At 37.7% G+C, this 16,384-nt stretch overlaps 1 protein-coding gene across 5 annotated transcripts in view; it reads left to right on the top strand.

Moving 5' to 3' along the window:
• The window catches only part of MACROD2 (mono-ADP ribosylhydrolase 2), a gene marked incomplete at its 3' end in the record, with an annotated part of 1,993,251 nt that overhangs the window by 1,776,774 nt on the left and 200,093 nt on the right, over positions 1-16,384 (top strand). For all 5 annotated transcript variants that reach the window (XM_079784766.1, XM_079784764.1, XM_079784768.1 and 2 more), the window contains exon 9: positions 9,219-9,300. In XM_079784766.1, the coding sequence (XP_079640892.1) occupies positions 9,219-9,300 (82 nt within the window). The remainder of the gene's footprint in view (positions 1-9,218; positions 9,301-16,384) is intronic.

Below are 16,384 nucleotides of genomic sequence, written 5' to 3'. Positions count from 1 at the left end.
GAACTTCAGGTCATATACCCTTGTGTGTGCCTCTATCTCTTCTGTGCTAAGCATATGGAACAGCTTCAAGGACCACGGCAGTTGTGTCCATTTGTGAGGTTGTCCATTTTGATGGATATGACACATGCTTGGAAATTAACTTGTATGAATGAGCCTGCAGCGCAAATCAAAATAACTCTTGGTTCTTTAGCTACATGGCCATTTTTTCTTATAGAGTTGAAGAAAAGTCAAAAAGAGCAATTTATCAAAACAAAACAAGGAGACTCTGAATTGTGCTGCCACAGAGCAATGACAGATGAACTGAGTTTGGGGGGAAAAAAAACACCACAGTATCCTTTTTAAGAATGCAGAAATGATTTTACAATGCAAAGATGCCCTTTGAGTGTTTATGGATTTAAAATGCCCTCCAACTTATCCCAATGTCATTGGGAACATGGAGAGGAAAAATTTCCTGTTCTCTAATGTAGAGATTTAAATGATAGCTTCTGTGCTGCAGTGCACAAATCTGAACATACTCAAGACCATTAAGAACAAGAAGAATGATATTTGGTGACATTTGATAAGGAAACTAAAATATCAGGGCAGAGTCTCCTGTAGGGTCTTGTGAAATCTTGTCCACTGATGCAGCCCAACTGTTCAGTTATTCTTTTTTCCTTTCTCTTGTTGGCTGATATGGCCAGGCCAAAAAATAATAAAAACAATAAAGAAAAGGAACTGCTTTATATATAACAATGGCCATTTTTGTAAATGTTCTTTTTAAGATAGAATTCCTTAGCAATGTCAAAATTGGAATAAAATGGCCTTTCAGCATACCGGTTCAAAAAAAGTGCTACCAATGTTCTCTAACTGGCTCATACTTTCCCTGACCTGTTTTAAAGATCAGAATAGAAATAAAGGACTCACCAAGTGAGCAAGTGAATAGTGATTGTATCTTTACTAGAGGCCTAGTGCACAAAATCTGTTCACAGGTAGGTTTCCTAGGCCTGGCCAGGGATCAGAGCTGGTCAGGTTTCCTACCTCCCCCTTCCCTCGCTCCCTCATCCCTCAGTACCCTGCCGCTGCTGCTGGTTACCCGCCATGGTCCACACCGCCCCCTGGTGGTCAGCGCACATCATAGCGAGCAAGCGAACTCCCAGTCTCCTGGTCGAACTCCCAAGTGGACACTTTGCATATTAGCCTTTTATATATATAGACACCAGGACTGTACTAGGTATTTCAGGTACCTTATGAATGATAACTTTACAAATAAATAAATGATGTTTATGGAGCATTTACTATATGTCAAACCTTTTACCAAACATTTTACATAGAGTATCTCAGGTGGTCATTATAGCCAACTGTAGCAGGTAGGGTTCTAAAATTCTCCCAAGATTCCCATCGTCCAGTATACACTCGCCTTCCCAAAATTATTAAAAAAAATAACCTAGGTAATGCTGTGAAGGGATTTGGCAGATGTACTTAAGGTTCCAAATCAGTTGACCTTAAGATAAATTATCCAGGTGGCCTGACCCAATCACATGAGTTTTTAAAATCTGTGTGTAGATGTCTGATATGGAGGAACTCAGGGATTCAAAATCAAGAAGGATTTGAAATGCCTTTGCCAGCTTGAACATAGAGTTGGCAAGTAATGCAGATGGCCTCTAGAAACTGAGAATGACTGAAGTGACAGCCAGAAAGGAAATGGAGACGTCAGTCTAGGACCTCAAGTAACTAAATTCTGCCAACAAGAACAATGAGGGTACCACTTGAATTTTCTCCTCCAGACAAGAATTCAGTCCAGATGACACCTTGATTTCACCCTTATGATGCACAGAGAACCCAGTTACACCATGCTGGACCTTTGAGCTACACAACCACTAACTAATAAGCAGGGGTTGTTTTAAGCCACAAGTTTGTGGTAATTTGTCAAATAGCAATAGAAAACTAATATACCAACCCCCACTAATATACCAGCCTCCATTTTATTTTTATTTTTTTAAAATATATTTTTATTGATTTTTTACAGAGAGAAAGGGAGCGGGATAGAGAGTCAGAAACATTGATGGGAAAGAAACATTGATCAGCTGCCTCCTGCACACTCCCTACTGGGGATGTGCCCGCAACCAAGGTACATGCCCTTGACTGGAATCGAACCTCGGACCTTTCAGTCCTCAGGCCGACGCTCTATCCACTGAGCCTAACCAGCCAGGGCCCAGCCTCCATTTTAGAGATGAGGAAACTGGGCTTAGGAAGGTTAGATGACCTGCTCAAGGTCACAGAGCTGGTACATGGTCGAGTCCAGGTTGGAATATAGGCAGCTGTTTACCTGGGAGATGACTGGCTGTAGGAGACAGAAGTCTACAGATGCTCAGCCTTCCTAAAAGACAACCCCTTGCCCATCAGGCTGCACTTACACAGGGTAGCCCTCCATTAGGCCTTAGTTAAAGCATTATTCGCATGCACACCAGATATTTGAATGTTTTTTCATTTGTCATTGGGGAAGCAAATTACACTCATCAGAATCCATTCATTCTCCCAGTATCGCTGAACACAGGATAATCTTTGCTATGTCAACTGCCCTAGTACTGGTAGCTGTGAAGAAAGGAGGTGGGCTACAGATATTTGAAACCTGCTTCACTGTGTAACACTTTTCAGGGGCAGTGGATGTGATGCTAAAAAAGATTAATAGAACTATGTCATCATGTTTATGGGGCATAAAACACCCAACTGTGGATTAATGGATATCCTGGTGAAAGAAATACATCTTTACTCCTTTATACCTTGATGGGTGAGCTACAGTTGGCATCAGTGGAAATATATGGAGAGGTTGACTTTAGAAGGTCAGCTTTAAAAGGACTTTTTTGACCTCTAAGTCAATGAAAATAGATTTTTGTTGTTGACCAAGACAACTGTAAGAGAAGACTTTCAACCTTTAAAAAATTGTTATTGAAGTGTAACATACAGAAAGGAACACACTTCCTAAGTGCACTGCTTGATACATTTTTACAAACTGAACACATCCATAGAAATAGCACCCAGATAAAAACAAACAAAAATACCCCCAGGATTCTTGGCATTCCCCTTGGTCCCTTTCCACCTACCAGCACCCTGAGTCATTGCTAGTCTAACTTCTAAGAACGTAGGTGATTTTGTCTATTTCTGTAATATTTTTTAACTTTATAGAAGTGGAATCATCCACTGTCTACTCTTTTTTTTCTGAACTCTTGTGTGAATAAATCACAATTTATTTATCTATTCTGCCATTTTAGGCATTTAAGTGGCTTTCAATTTGGATATACTACAGTAGTGCTGCTATGAACATTGTGGTGTGTATCTTTTGGGGAACATATTATTCACATTGTGTTGGGAGTAAACCTGGGAGTAAAATTGCCCATAGTCTATGTGCAAATTCAGCTAATTTAGTAGATAGTGCCATAGAATTTCCCAAAGTTTTTGTATAAATTTTTACTTCCAAAAGTAGGATATGAAAATGTTGTTAATCCATATCTTTGCCAATACTTGATATTGTCTTTTCATTTTACAAAAGCTTTTAAAACTTTTAATACATTTTAGTTTATAGGTGTTATCATGGTTTCTATTGTGAAACTAATAAGCACCTATATGAAAACATCAATACTGGGCTCAGAAGCCATTGTGCTCCGCATAGTATCATTGGATAAGATGACGGGTAGTAACAATAAATGACTCATGTTCTTTATATAGCTCTTTTCCACTTTGTAAAAGCACCCAGACTCCTCCATAATTCAGTTCTCAGGTCTTCTGAAAAACATAAATGAAACTCTACCTCCTGAAGAAGTTAATTTCTGGTTCTGGAACTAAACATCCTTGAACAATATCTGCCATATACTTACATTTTAGTCAAGTCTGTTTGCTGGAACATATAGTACACTGTAAATATTTACAGAGCTCATATTATCTATCAGGACCTGCGCCACACACTGGAAATAAAGAAGAGCACCACTCAATTCTTCATAAGGTTCTAGTTTAAGATATAATAAGGACTACAGTCAATTCCTAGAAATATGAATGTTGCCTTTTTTATTATTTGCTATTATGTTTTAGCCTGAGGACCCATCTGAGTTGACTAACAACTTGTCCATTAAAAAAAAGCGTGAGCCCTAGCCACTTTGACTTAGTGGATAGAGCATTTGGCCTGCAGACTGAAAGGTCCCTGTTTCAATTTCAGTCAAGGGCACATGCCCCGGTTGCAGGCTCAATCCCCAGTAGAGGGCATGCAGGAGGCAGCCAATCAATGATTTGCTCTCATCATTGATGTTTCTACCTCTCTCTCCCTTCCTCTCTGAAATCAATAAAAATATATTTAAAATAAATGAACAGATAGATAAATATTTGTTTAAAAAAAAGGGTGAGTCATTTTAAGTACACAGAGTTGCTTTAACTACCAAAGAACGGCTGCACACTTTAGGAAGTTCACCAAGAAACTGAACAGGACCAACAAAAGTTTATCTTGAAGGAAGTAAATGGAACTTGAGTAACCTTGCCTCCAAAAATGAACACTGTTATTATTTTTTGTCCTTCACTGTGTTCTCCTACATGATCTTCAATGATATGGTATTAAAGATTAGATCAGGCAGGGTTTAATAAGGGAAGCTGAATCTTGTGGGTGGAATAGAATAAGGGAGTTGTTATAGGGATTAGATTTTATACAATTGTAGGTGGAAATGGGAAAGTTAATGTTCAGAAGGTATGATTAGCTGAGCAGAGCAAAACTGGTGAAGAAGTCTATGGAAGGCCATTGCTTTTGCATGTGACCAGATCTGGAGTATGTCAGCAGAGTAGGTAATCCAGGGGCAGGTCAAGAGATGGTCAAGAGGAAAGCTGAATGCAAAGTTGAAAAGAACAAGGACAAAGTAGAAGCTATGAGGGCAAACTGGAACCCACAGGGACAGACTGCTACATGCATCTGTCTCTCAGTGCATGGCACCCCAAACTGCAATGCCCTGCAGAAGGAGCTGGTGTCTTTGCAGCAGAGGTGCACATGTGCCCAGCCCAGGACTCAGACAACCTGAGGCAGGGGAACCAGCAAGGGTTGCAAAAGCCAAGGGCCAGCTGATGATCAACATGCACACGACCTGCCCAGAGCCTGATGCCCTGTACTCACCTGCCTAGTGTAGTGGCTGCCCTCCCAATCTCATGGAAATTTCTCTGTGGCCAACTCTAACCCAGAACCCAGAGAAATGTAATTCCAGCTTATCTAGGTTGATGGGGTACAAAATGACCACAGAGATAGACTATAACTGGGGTTAAAGAATAAATAAAAGGAACATATAATTCAATCCTTTCTTTATAAAGACATGAAAACTGCAGCCCAGTGAGCTGGTGGCTTGTCCAATGTCACAGTGCTAGTGATAGATTATAAACTAATATAAACTCAGTATATAAAAATAGATTATAAACTCAGTATATAAACTCAGTCCCCATGTGTGTTGAACTGGGTGATATTACAGAAAGAACTGTGGACATGAAATTAAGACGCCTGAAATTTTGCCACATATTAATTGTTTGACCTTGGGAAAAATACTCAGTTCTGGATTCAAGTTTTCTGGTGAGCGAATGGCACCTGGGCGAGGCCCAACACATTGAAGGTGCTCAGTTAATAGCTAATGAATAAATGAATAAACATAGTCTCTCAAGAACAACCATTTTATAAAATTTTGGAAGGAAGTGCCTACCATAAAAGTAAAATTAAAGCCATTGTTACATATTCCTACATATTCTCATGAAATTTATTTGGAGCAAGAATGGACACAGGTCAGATTTCCAATCTCTCAATCGGTCCTGTAGCAATTAGACTTTCTATATTTTTTGTCACCCCATTGTGGCTTCTACTGGATCCATTCAGTCTGAGCTTTTCAGCAGGAGCCCAGTGTCACATAGCTGAAACACAAAGAATCCCAACAGTGGCAAGAGGAAGAAGCTAGAAGAATATCAGATCTCTAGAAATGTATTTCTATGTTTTACTCACGAATCTGCAATTTGGGCAGAGTCCAGCGGGAACAGCATATCTCTGCTCCAGGTGGCATCACCTTGGGTAACTCAAAAGTCAGGAGCTAAAATCATCCAGAGGCTACTCACTTTCAACTAGGCCTATTGGCTAGAACTTCTGCATGTGGGTTCTTTATACAGTATCTCTGCTTCCTCCTGGCGTGGTGATTGGGTACAAGAGTGAGCCTCTAAAGAGGGTCAGACAGAAGCCACATCATCTCCTATGATTTGGACTCAGAATTTACATGTCATTTCTGCCAGAGCTATAGACACTCCCAGATTCAAGAGGAGGGAATAAAGATCCCGTGTCTCAATGAGAGGAGTGTTAGCATCACATTTTAAGAGGAGCCTGAGGGACCGGACACCATGCTGCACACCATCTTGGAAAACACAATCTATCACAAGCACTGATCAATACCCACCACGAGTTTATAAACACAAGGCTTTTAACCCAAATGAGGTCTTGACTAACAGAGACTATGCTTTTTCACACATATATAAATGTATTTACATATGCATACATAACAAGTACTTGGTATGTGAAGTTAATTATTGGATTCATCTTGCTTTTGAGATATTTTCAGTGTCATGCTGGAAGGCCAGGGCAGGGAACTGGGCCACTCAATTAGTTTAAAATAAAGTACCTTTTCCTCATCATCTACCTTCTCTCTGGAAAAATAAAATCAGGTTGCTGAATTTGGGACTCATACCATTTCCATGGTAACAAAGCCTAAAACATTGAAAGTGGATTAAATTCTTTGCAATATTTAAGAAATCTGCCCTAGTAGTCTGTGAAGTATTACCACTAACCCCTCTCCATACAAACATGCACATGTACATGAGTATTTTTAAAAATTTGATAATTTATACTAAGTGACAATAAAAATAAAGGAAAATGTGTAGAGATGAGATTTTCCTGGTTGGTCTTCTTAGGTCTGTTATAAGTCAAATTTTCTTTTTTTGATTTTTATCTCAACTAAATGGTTTTAGAAATAATCTGACTACTTGAAGCCTAGAGAAAAAGTCAACCATCATAGGTACAGGAGTGAGAATAATTATGGTGTTTGGAAACAACAAGCAGCTCAGTGCAATTGAAGAGTAGAATATGTCTAAGACAAGTCTTATTTTTAGTGTTAGAGCTCTTAATTATGTAGTATTTAAAATATATAAGAAAATACAGGAAATTATATGATAACAATGTACTTATCCCCATAGTTATAGCTATTATCCATTTGCAATATTTTCTCTAATCTCTTCCCCTTCTAAACAAATACAATATTAGCTATTCAGTTAAAGACTTACTTGTTCATCTCTTTAGCTTCCCTCCCTCCCCAGAAATAATCAGCATCCTGAGGTTTGTGTATGACATTCTTGGGTATGTTTCTGTATATTCATGCTTATGAATGACTCCCTTCCCTGTTGTATCTTTGTGCCTTAGAAACTTATATAAATGGTATCATAGAGTATATGTTCCATTGGAACTTGTTTCTATTGCTCAACATTATAATATTTATCTTTAGTCACAGGGCATAGACATGCCATAAGGAGAATATAGACTAGCATTCAGTATTGCACAGATAGTCAATCATTTATGTAACTGATTTTATAGTTCACCTGGAGAGTAAGTTGATTGTGATGATTTTTGCATTTGAAGAAAATGTTATTGTTATGCAGAAAGAACTGGATACCAGAAACTCAAGTGAATACAGGGAAAAGAAAATATGGATATTTGCACACCACTCCCTCCATCTGGGGAGTCCAGGTGCTTTCTCTTAAAATCTATAATATGCAGGCAGTTACTGGGGCTGCATGTTGTTTGGTGATAATACCATAGAAGTCCAGTAAGTGCCCCAGAGGCAGTGTATCTAGATGTGGGTCTAGACTTCTGTAGGGATCAAAGAGCCACAACTCTGAGCTTCCATCAGGGAATCCTGGTGATTCCTTGTGTCCTACCCCTCCCTCTTCTCCTCCCCCCCCCTGTAGATCTCTCCTGCTGGGAACATTGAACTTGGCTAGCATAGGTCTGAACCCCACAGGCTGGAGAGCTGAGGGGCTAAGAGGAGGATGTCCATTTGTGTTCTTTCATGTCCTGCCATGAGCACATCCTACTTCCATTCTTTACTGTCCTTAAAAATGCCTCCCTTGATGTTCTTTTCAATTACCAGTTGTAGTTTGATAGATTAAGTAATTTTTAACTTGTGGTAGATTGTTACAATAAAGGACCTAAAGGAGTATTTTTTCAAGGCATGCAATTGAGTCACTGATTCAATATCAGATATATGTGAACTATTGCCTATACTCCATTTCTCTCCTCTGCTTACCGTACTTTCTGAATGCTCAAAGAAACTCCTGACATGCAGAAACTCTCTCAAAGCAGAAAGGAGGACTGCATGCACAGTTTACTTTTGAAGTGGCATTTACTTATCCCATAATACTTACTAGATTAAAGTTATATTGGCCTCGTATAACTGTCAATTAATTGTATTTTATTTCTGTTGCATTTTTGAATATGTTAAGCTAAGAGCAAGTGACTTCATGCAAATTAAACTGGAAGAAGCTTTTTAGTTATACTCAAATACTATCAGGATTGATAAGTATATTTATTTAACAAGGGTAGGGCAAAGAGCTTTGTTTACTGACATACTTTATTGTTACTCTGCTGTACACCTCTCATGTGCCTGTTTTATAAGACATAAAGTCTAGGTATCCTGTCAGAATCTTAGATCTTATTTATAGCTCACTGTAAACTGGATTATTGTCATTTATTATTTCTTATTTGATTTATATAACATCTTTCCAAGAAAAAGCCCATGGGCTTGTTTACATAAAAAGTACACACATAAACATACACACACTCATACATACACATGCTAACACACACTCACACACACATATACTCACACACATACTCACACACACTCACACACACATACAGTCACATACACATACACACACTTGCTCATACACGCACATGCATATATACTCACACACTCACACATACATTCACACACATATACTAACACACATACACATACACACACTCACATACACACTCATACACTTGAACTTCACTCAGTGCTGTCGTGTAGCTAGTAGCACAACACCAAAAATCTGTAGGAGGACTTCCCATTTGATTTTTGCTCTAAGACCACGTTCTGGGAAGGCCGTTGCCATATTTCCTTTCACTTTGAGTGTTTATCGTTTGCCTCTAGGTGGATCGAATCATCTTCTGTGTCTTCTTAGAAGTTGACTTCAAAATCTACAAAAAGAAAATGAGCGACTTTTTCCCTGTAGGTAAGTAAAGCAATTGCTTTCCTTTGGAATTGAGGATTGAAGAAATGGAGGCATCACTTATATTTCTATTTCATTTTGCATCTTAAAGATGGTAACAAATGTGGTCTCTGTGCACAGGTCACCCAAGGGAACTTGTATCATAGTTTTTAAGAATTTGGGGTGATGATAGAAAATCTAGGCCCGAGATCTCTGTCCCATGAGGTCATTGTGTCATCTTGGGGACGTCAATGCGTCTCTTGAGTCTCAGTTCCTCACATCAAAAAAGACAGATTTGACCAAATAACTTCTAAAGGCTCTTCCTCTGGCCCACAATGGCATGATCCATGGTTTCTTCTCCACACTTATAAATTGTCCAGGCCTGTGCCCACATCCACCATGTTAACACCTTTGATGGAATGTCTGAGGTACTCATTTATGTTTGTGGCCAGAATATAAAGTGTTCCTGCATTACATCCCTCCTCCCAATTTTCTGGGCCCAAATTACAATGAGGATAGCAGCACTTTCTAGGGAAATCAGAAAAAGGTACTCTTCATCTTATTTCACACTTGTTTTTGAGAATGTAGGTGAAACCTCCGGGTTATTATTACAGAACCGTGGGTAATGGCTGTACATTGATTGAATGTGCCATTGGACCTGGTTAAGTTGAATTATTTCCCCCCACTGTCTTCTTCCAGCTCATGAAGGCTGATATTTGTTTAATACCTTGTTATTCACATGTTGCCTTAAAGTCACAGTGACCAAAGCGCTTTCCTCAGCCACAAGAAATTTCAAGCTACAGGGAGCCTTTCAGAAGGCTTTCCTTTAAGGTTTTTATGGCCATTTGAAGTGGCTTTTCATGTAACCAGTGACTGGCAATAGGAAGGGGTGAATGGAGGGTGCTGGTACACATTCACCCTCTTAAGCAGGCTATCAGAGCCACACAATGAAGAGGACACCCTAAGAGCAGATCTGAGCAGCTGAAGGCAACTGCTGGAGATGTCCAACTCTGTGCTAATTTCAAAGTGGACTGAGTCCTTCCGAGTAATTTGAAGTCCTCTCTAATTGACAGGTAAATTTGCCAAATGTATTTAAGTTGGGATATTAACTACATTATTTCCCTATCTAGAAAGTAATGCACATTTTTAAATCAATCTTTATTGTTGAAAGTATTACATATATCCCCTTTTTCCCCCATTGACCTCTTCTAGCCCACCCACAACCCCCAACCCAAGCCTTTACCACCCTATTGTCTGTGTCAATGGATTATGCATATATGCATACAAGTTCTTTGGTTGATTTCTTCCCACCAATCCATTCTCCCCCGCCTTCCCTCTGAGATTCCACAGTCCATTCTATGCTTCTATGTCTCTGGATCTATTCTGTTCAACAGTTTATTTTGTTCATTAGATTCCATATATGAGTGAAGTCATGTGATATTTGTCTTTCTTTGACTGGCTTATTTCACTTAGCATAATACTCTCCAGGTCTCTCTATGCTATCTCAAAGGGTAAGAGATCCTTCTTTTGTACTGCTGCATAGTATTCCATGGTATAAATGTACCACAGCTTTTTTTTATCCACTCACATACTGATGGGAACTTGAGCTGTTTCCAGATCTTAGCTATTATAAATTGTGTTGCTATGAACATAAGGGTGCATACATTCTTTCTAATTGGTGTTTCCAGTTTCTTAGGATATAGTCCTAGAAATGGGATCACTGGGTCAAATGGCATTTCCGTATTTAATTTTTGAGGAAACTCCATTTACTCCATAAATTTGGAAAGACTCGCATGTGATGAAGAAGGGGATTATGGTTGTGGTCTTTTTTCCCCCTCCTCTTCCTTTCCTTTTTCTTCTTACCTCCTCCTATTTTTTTCACCTTTATTTTTTTAAGCAACTAGCTGTTTTGCAGACAGTAACACACTTAATAAGTAACACACTTAACTATTTAATAGATAGCTATTGATATGAGTTGGATTTAATAAATGTTTCTTCCTGTAGCCCAATGGCTTATTTTTTCTGCTTTATTCTTCTTGTTTTATCTTTTCTCTTTATTTCCTGTGTAACTACAGCAAGATGTTTATACCTGCACTTCTGCATTTTAAGTAGTCTTTAAAAAGTTTGTTTATGTAAACAATGCAATTTGTCATGGTGTGTGGTGTAAATATTTTCATGTCTTGTCAATATCACACAATATTCTATAAGATTTTATAATTTTTTTACTCCTTGAGATGTTTATAAATGATGATATAATTTTCATTTTTATGTCTTCTAAGATGAAAATATAATTTCACTCTAACATAAGATTAAAAAATTGCATAAGTATAATCCATTATATTGAAAAAAATCTATCCATTAGCAGGTATTTCCAATGATGCAGAGCCAAAAATCATACAAAAATTTTTAAAATGAGACAGTTTTAGTGGTTTAGGATGTATTAATAACTATGCAAATAAATGGTTGTTGAAAAATTGCTATTCTAAATAAATCCAAAATGCATTTTAATACTTGAGCCACTGAAATAATAATAAAATCATCTTCAATTTCACATCAGTGCTTTAAATCATGGCATGTTCATGAAATTATTTTCAGTGCACATTTATAATAGCAAGTGCATTTTAAAACTAAATGTCAAAATCCCCCAAAATTGTTAAATATTTCTGCAATGCTGAGTCAACAAGCCATTTGTAAATTCTAATTATTCCATATAAAATAAGGGTAAGATCTAATGGAATATGTGACTGCTAACATAGATGATATACAGTATATTATCTGTCCAAAATTTTAATTTATGGTTAATTTATAACTATACCATATTTGATTAGAATATAATTTTTCTGACTTGCCATATAAGCTTCCTAGTCTGACTTATTCAGAGTATCTCTAATTAGTCTTCTTAACCCTTTCCAAAGCAATAATGATAATAGTTTAAGAGGAAAAGTTCTTTTTTTATATATCAAACCAAATTTCTATGTTTGGGGTAATCATATGTCTTCAAATTTCACAATTAGGTTATCTGAAACAAAATGTATGAGAAAACAATGCAAGTTAGGCTAGAAAAGATCATATTAAACATACAACACATGCATAAGTACTACCTAATATTAGTGATAGGAATAACAGATAACATTTATAATTACTTTCCATTAGCCGGATACATGGGCCAAGTCAGTTAAGCTCCATAACTCTAAGACAGCAGGCACTATATTAACCCTCCCTTTTAGATATAGAAAATTATGGAAACTTGAGAATAATGAGGTATACAGCTAGGAGCAACGGAGTTATATTTTAAAATTGACAATGACATCTGTCACTGCACAAGTGATAATAGGTTAATTTCCTCAGAACATCTTCAGAGAAGAATGGATTCAACTTTGCAGTTGCATTTGGAACATTGAGAAAGTCTTATTTCTAATTTCATCTAGTGCCCATCATTTTTCAAAGTGCCATGCTTCTCTTTCTTCTAATACCTACAAGTGTCCTCATGAAATCTTTCCTAATATGAGTCAAATTGGTGATCTTAAAATTAAATCCCATCCAAATCATCCAGTCAACATTGTACCATTACCTGTAGGTGAGCAGGAAAGTAGTTGCCAGAAAGTCAAAAGACCTTATAGCACAGCCACAAGGAAAGATGGAAAAGCACCTGTATTAGTTTGCTAGGGCTGCTGTGACAAAGGACCACAGATTGGGTGGCTCAAACAACTGAAATGTACTTTCTCAAATTCTGGAGGCCACAATTCCAGGATCTCGGCATCATCTGGTTTAGTGTCTTCTGACATCTCTCCTTGCCTTGCAGATGGCCATGTCCTCTGTATCTTCAGGAGGTCTTCCTTCTGTGTGTGTCTATGTCCTAATAACCTCTTCTTATAAGGAAACGAATCATATTCAGTTAGGGCCCACCTAGCAACCTCATTTTGACTTAATTTTTTATTCAAAGACCTTATCTCTAAATATAGCCACATTATGAGGTAATGGGTGTTAGGATGTTGACATATATATTTGGGGGTAAGGTGGTACAATTCAGCCCCTAACAAAGCCAATCGTGGAAATGTAGTAGGAACTTCAAAGGAAAGAAACCAGTAACATTATTTTCCAACAGTTTTATATCTTGCTGTTGGTGAAGCACATTTGACATATGTCCTTCCAGATGTGTTGTTTGGAAGTCTAGTGTGGCAACTTGGTGGAATGATCATAGACTCTGGTTGCAAATAATATGTAGTTGCAGTGCACCATTTCATGGCTTACAGCAAGTAATGTTTGTATGATTCAACTCAGAAATCTCTGTTCTCAACATAAAAGGTTTATATTTTTATTGTATGTAGTTTTTATTGATTTGGAATATGGAAGATACTTTTTTAAAAAAATTGGAATCTAAATCCTAATAGAGAATTTGTGTATATTAACTTTCCTCCCAATAACAATGTCAATTTTACAATTTGGAACTATATCAAAGAATCCTGATGTTGGAAATTGGAGAGATATGGTCAAACTTCCTCCCTCCTTACCTCCCTCACTTTAGGGAAAACCTACTTTGTTTACTGCAGTGGTTCCAAGTAGGGGTGGTTTTGCCCTTCAGGGGACATTTGAGGCATTTTTTGTTTCCATGGTGGGGGAAAGGGAGGGGCTAGTGGCATCTTGCCAGTGGAGGCCAGAGAAGCTGCTAAACATCCCAAAAGGCACATGACAGCCTCCCACAACAAAGAATTACCCAGCTACAGAAATCCACGGTGCAGAGGTTAAGAAGCTCTGGTTTCCTAGAACCATCTCTTTCTAACAGTTCAGACCATTAAAGCAACTTTGACTTTAGATTGGGTTTATTTTTATAGGCTGATGTCTTACCCAAACTTGTCTAGCTGGATTTGGAGACTGTGCCCTTAGCCCAACCTCTGGCTTCCCAGATTCACGACCCCTCCTTGTCCAGACTTCTGGACTTGCCCTCTCTTCACTTCCTCTCAACCCACAGATTTCTATGTGTTGACTTCTGATAACAATGTTACCTGACCCCCAGCTGCCTGGTTTTCCTACTCAGTTGACTGGTTTTCCCAGCCCCAGTCCACTCTTTGTATCATTCATCTATTGCTGCCCATGACTCTAGTGTATTATTATCAGAAAACATGATTAAGTGCTATGTATGGTTTATACACTTAATGAATAAGTGTGGAGGTAAAGGCTAATACACAGAGCAAGGAAAAACAAATTCACCAATTATTTTCTCTACATATCTCAAGCAAAGCTTTTTGCTTCATTGGCTAAAAGTTTTCACTTTTATCATTAATCATTGGCTTAATGACCACCGGTTGATAAAAACCCTTGTAAGCACACAAATATGTTTTCATTTTAGAAATCTTCAGCCCCCACCAACTTCTAATCTCAACTGATTCATTCACAGTGAAAAGCTATGACTAAAAATACATCCAGCCCTAGCTGGTTTGGCTCAGTGGATAGAGTGTTGGCCTACAGACTGAAGGGTCCTGGGTTCGATTCCAGTCAAGAGCACATGCCTGGGTTTCGGGCTCAGTCCCCAGTGGGGGGCATGCAAGAGGCAGCCAATCAGTGATTCTCTCTCATCATTGATGTTTCTCTCTCTCTCTCTCTCTCTCTCTCTCTTCGTTCCTCTCAGAAATCAATTAAAAAATTTAAAATACATCCATATTCTCTTTATTTTTTAACCCAGAAAGCAACAAAATTTGTAAATATTTTATCCAGCTAAGAAATTTATTTGGTTTAGGTAAAATATTTGTATCAATTTATTAATAGCCAAATATTGTGTGTATATATATATATATATATATATATATATATATATATATATATATACACTAATAAATAGCTGAGAAAACTAATGTTAGGAAAATTATTCTAGCATGCCTATATGCTCATCTCAAACTTGCCACTTGTCTCTAAGAGGAAGATTTGTCTTAGACAGAAAAATCCATTCATGGTTATGAGTATAACTCAAAAAACTCATTGAAAATAACTTAAAGAGGCTGTGTTCTTAATAGACATAGCAAAATAGTGAGTCGCTTAACCCACTAAAATTCGGGGGGTATTTCTCAAGTACAATGTAAAATGATAAAGGCGAAAGAAGATTCAATGCCTTAAAAATGAGCTGTGGAAATGGTACACATCATATAAAAATGTATGTATAACAGTTATTAAATAGTAGTAGATGAAATGAAATTATTATGTATAGAAATTATAAATAAGTTTATAAATAAATTATAACTTTACTGGAGATTTTTTGGCCTTAAATACATATTTATTTGTTTGTTTATTTAATACCAACATAAAAACATTTGAATGAAAAGTCAAAGATTAAGTCAAGTTTGAGAATTATACATTGACACCTGTTAAATATTTAAACATATCCCAATGGCTTATAAAATTGCATATATTTTATTCAAATACTGATAGACATGTTATTAACTTATTTTATTTGAATATGTAGACATACTTAGGTTTATGCTTTTTTTACTTTTTAGACACAAATTATCATTAAGAAAATTCTTAATTTTTATTTTGATTTGGCTTGTCACATCTCTTAACATGCCTATTATTTTCTAAATAAAAAAATTCAAAATTGTCTCAGAGGCTCCAGTTATTTGACCTGCTTATATTATTCCAAACATGTAGTAAATATTATTGAAATGAATAAGTCATTTATTTATTTTTCTGACCATGCATGTGTGTCATTTATTTCTGTCTGTCTAAATTATACACATTCTTGCAAGGCAGCTCCAGACGGATTTTTATATTATGACTAGTAGCCCTGCACATGAATCTGTGCACCAGTAGCTCTCTGCGGGGCCTAGACCCTCCACGCCCGCTGCCCAGAGGCTCTCCACGGCCCAGAGGCCCATCTGCGACTGGGCGCGGAATGCTTGCCTCATCACCGTGGTGACGAAGCAAGCATTCCACCAGGCAGCTCATGCTGCTTGCTCTCAGTGGCTGCCACCCCCCCCCCTCCGCTCCGGGACTGGGGTATGCCAGTGGGGCTGAGAGGACTGGGTGCCGCCATCTTGTGGCTATGGATGCTGCCATCTTTGTGATGGAGTGATGGTTAATTTGCATATTACCCTTTTATTAGATAGGATTTCTTTTT

This window comes from Cnephaeus nilssonii (assembly GCF_951640355.1).
Source record: "Cnephaeus nilssonii genome assembly, chromosome: 11".
Lineage (NCBI taxonomy): Eukaryota > Metazoa > Chordata > Mammalia > Chiroptera > Vespertilionidae > Cnephaeus > Cnephaeus nilssonii.
Note: the sequence above shows the minus strand (reverse complement) of the source record. Positions and strands in the feature narration are given on the sequence as shown.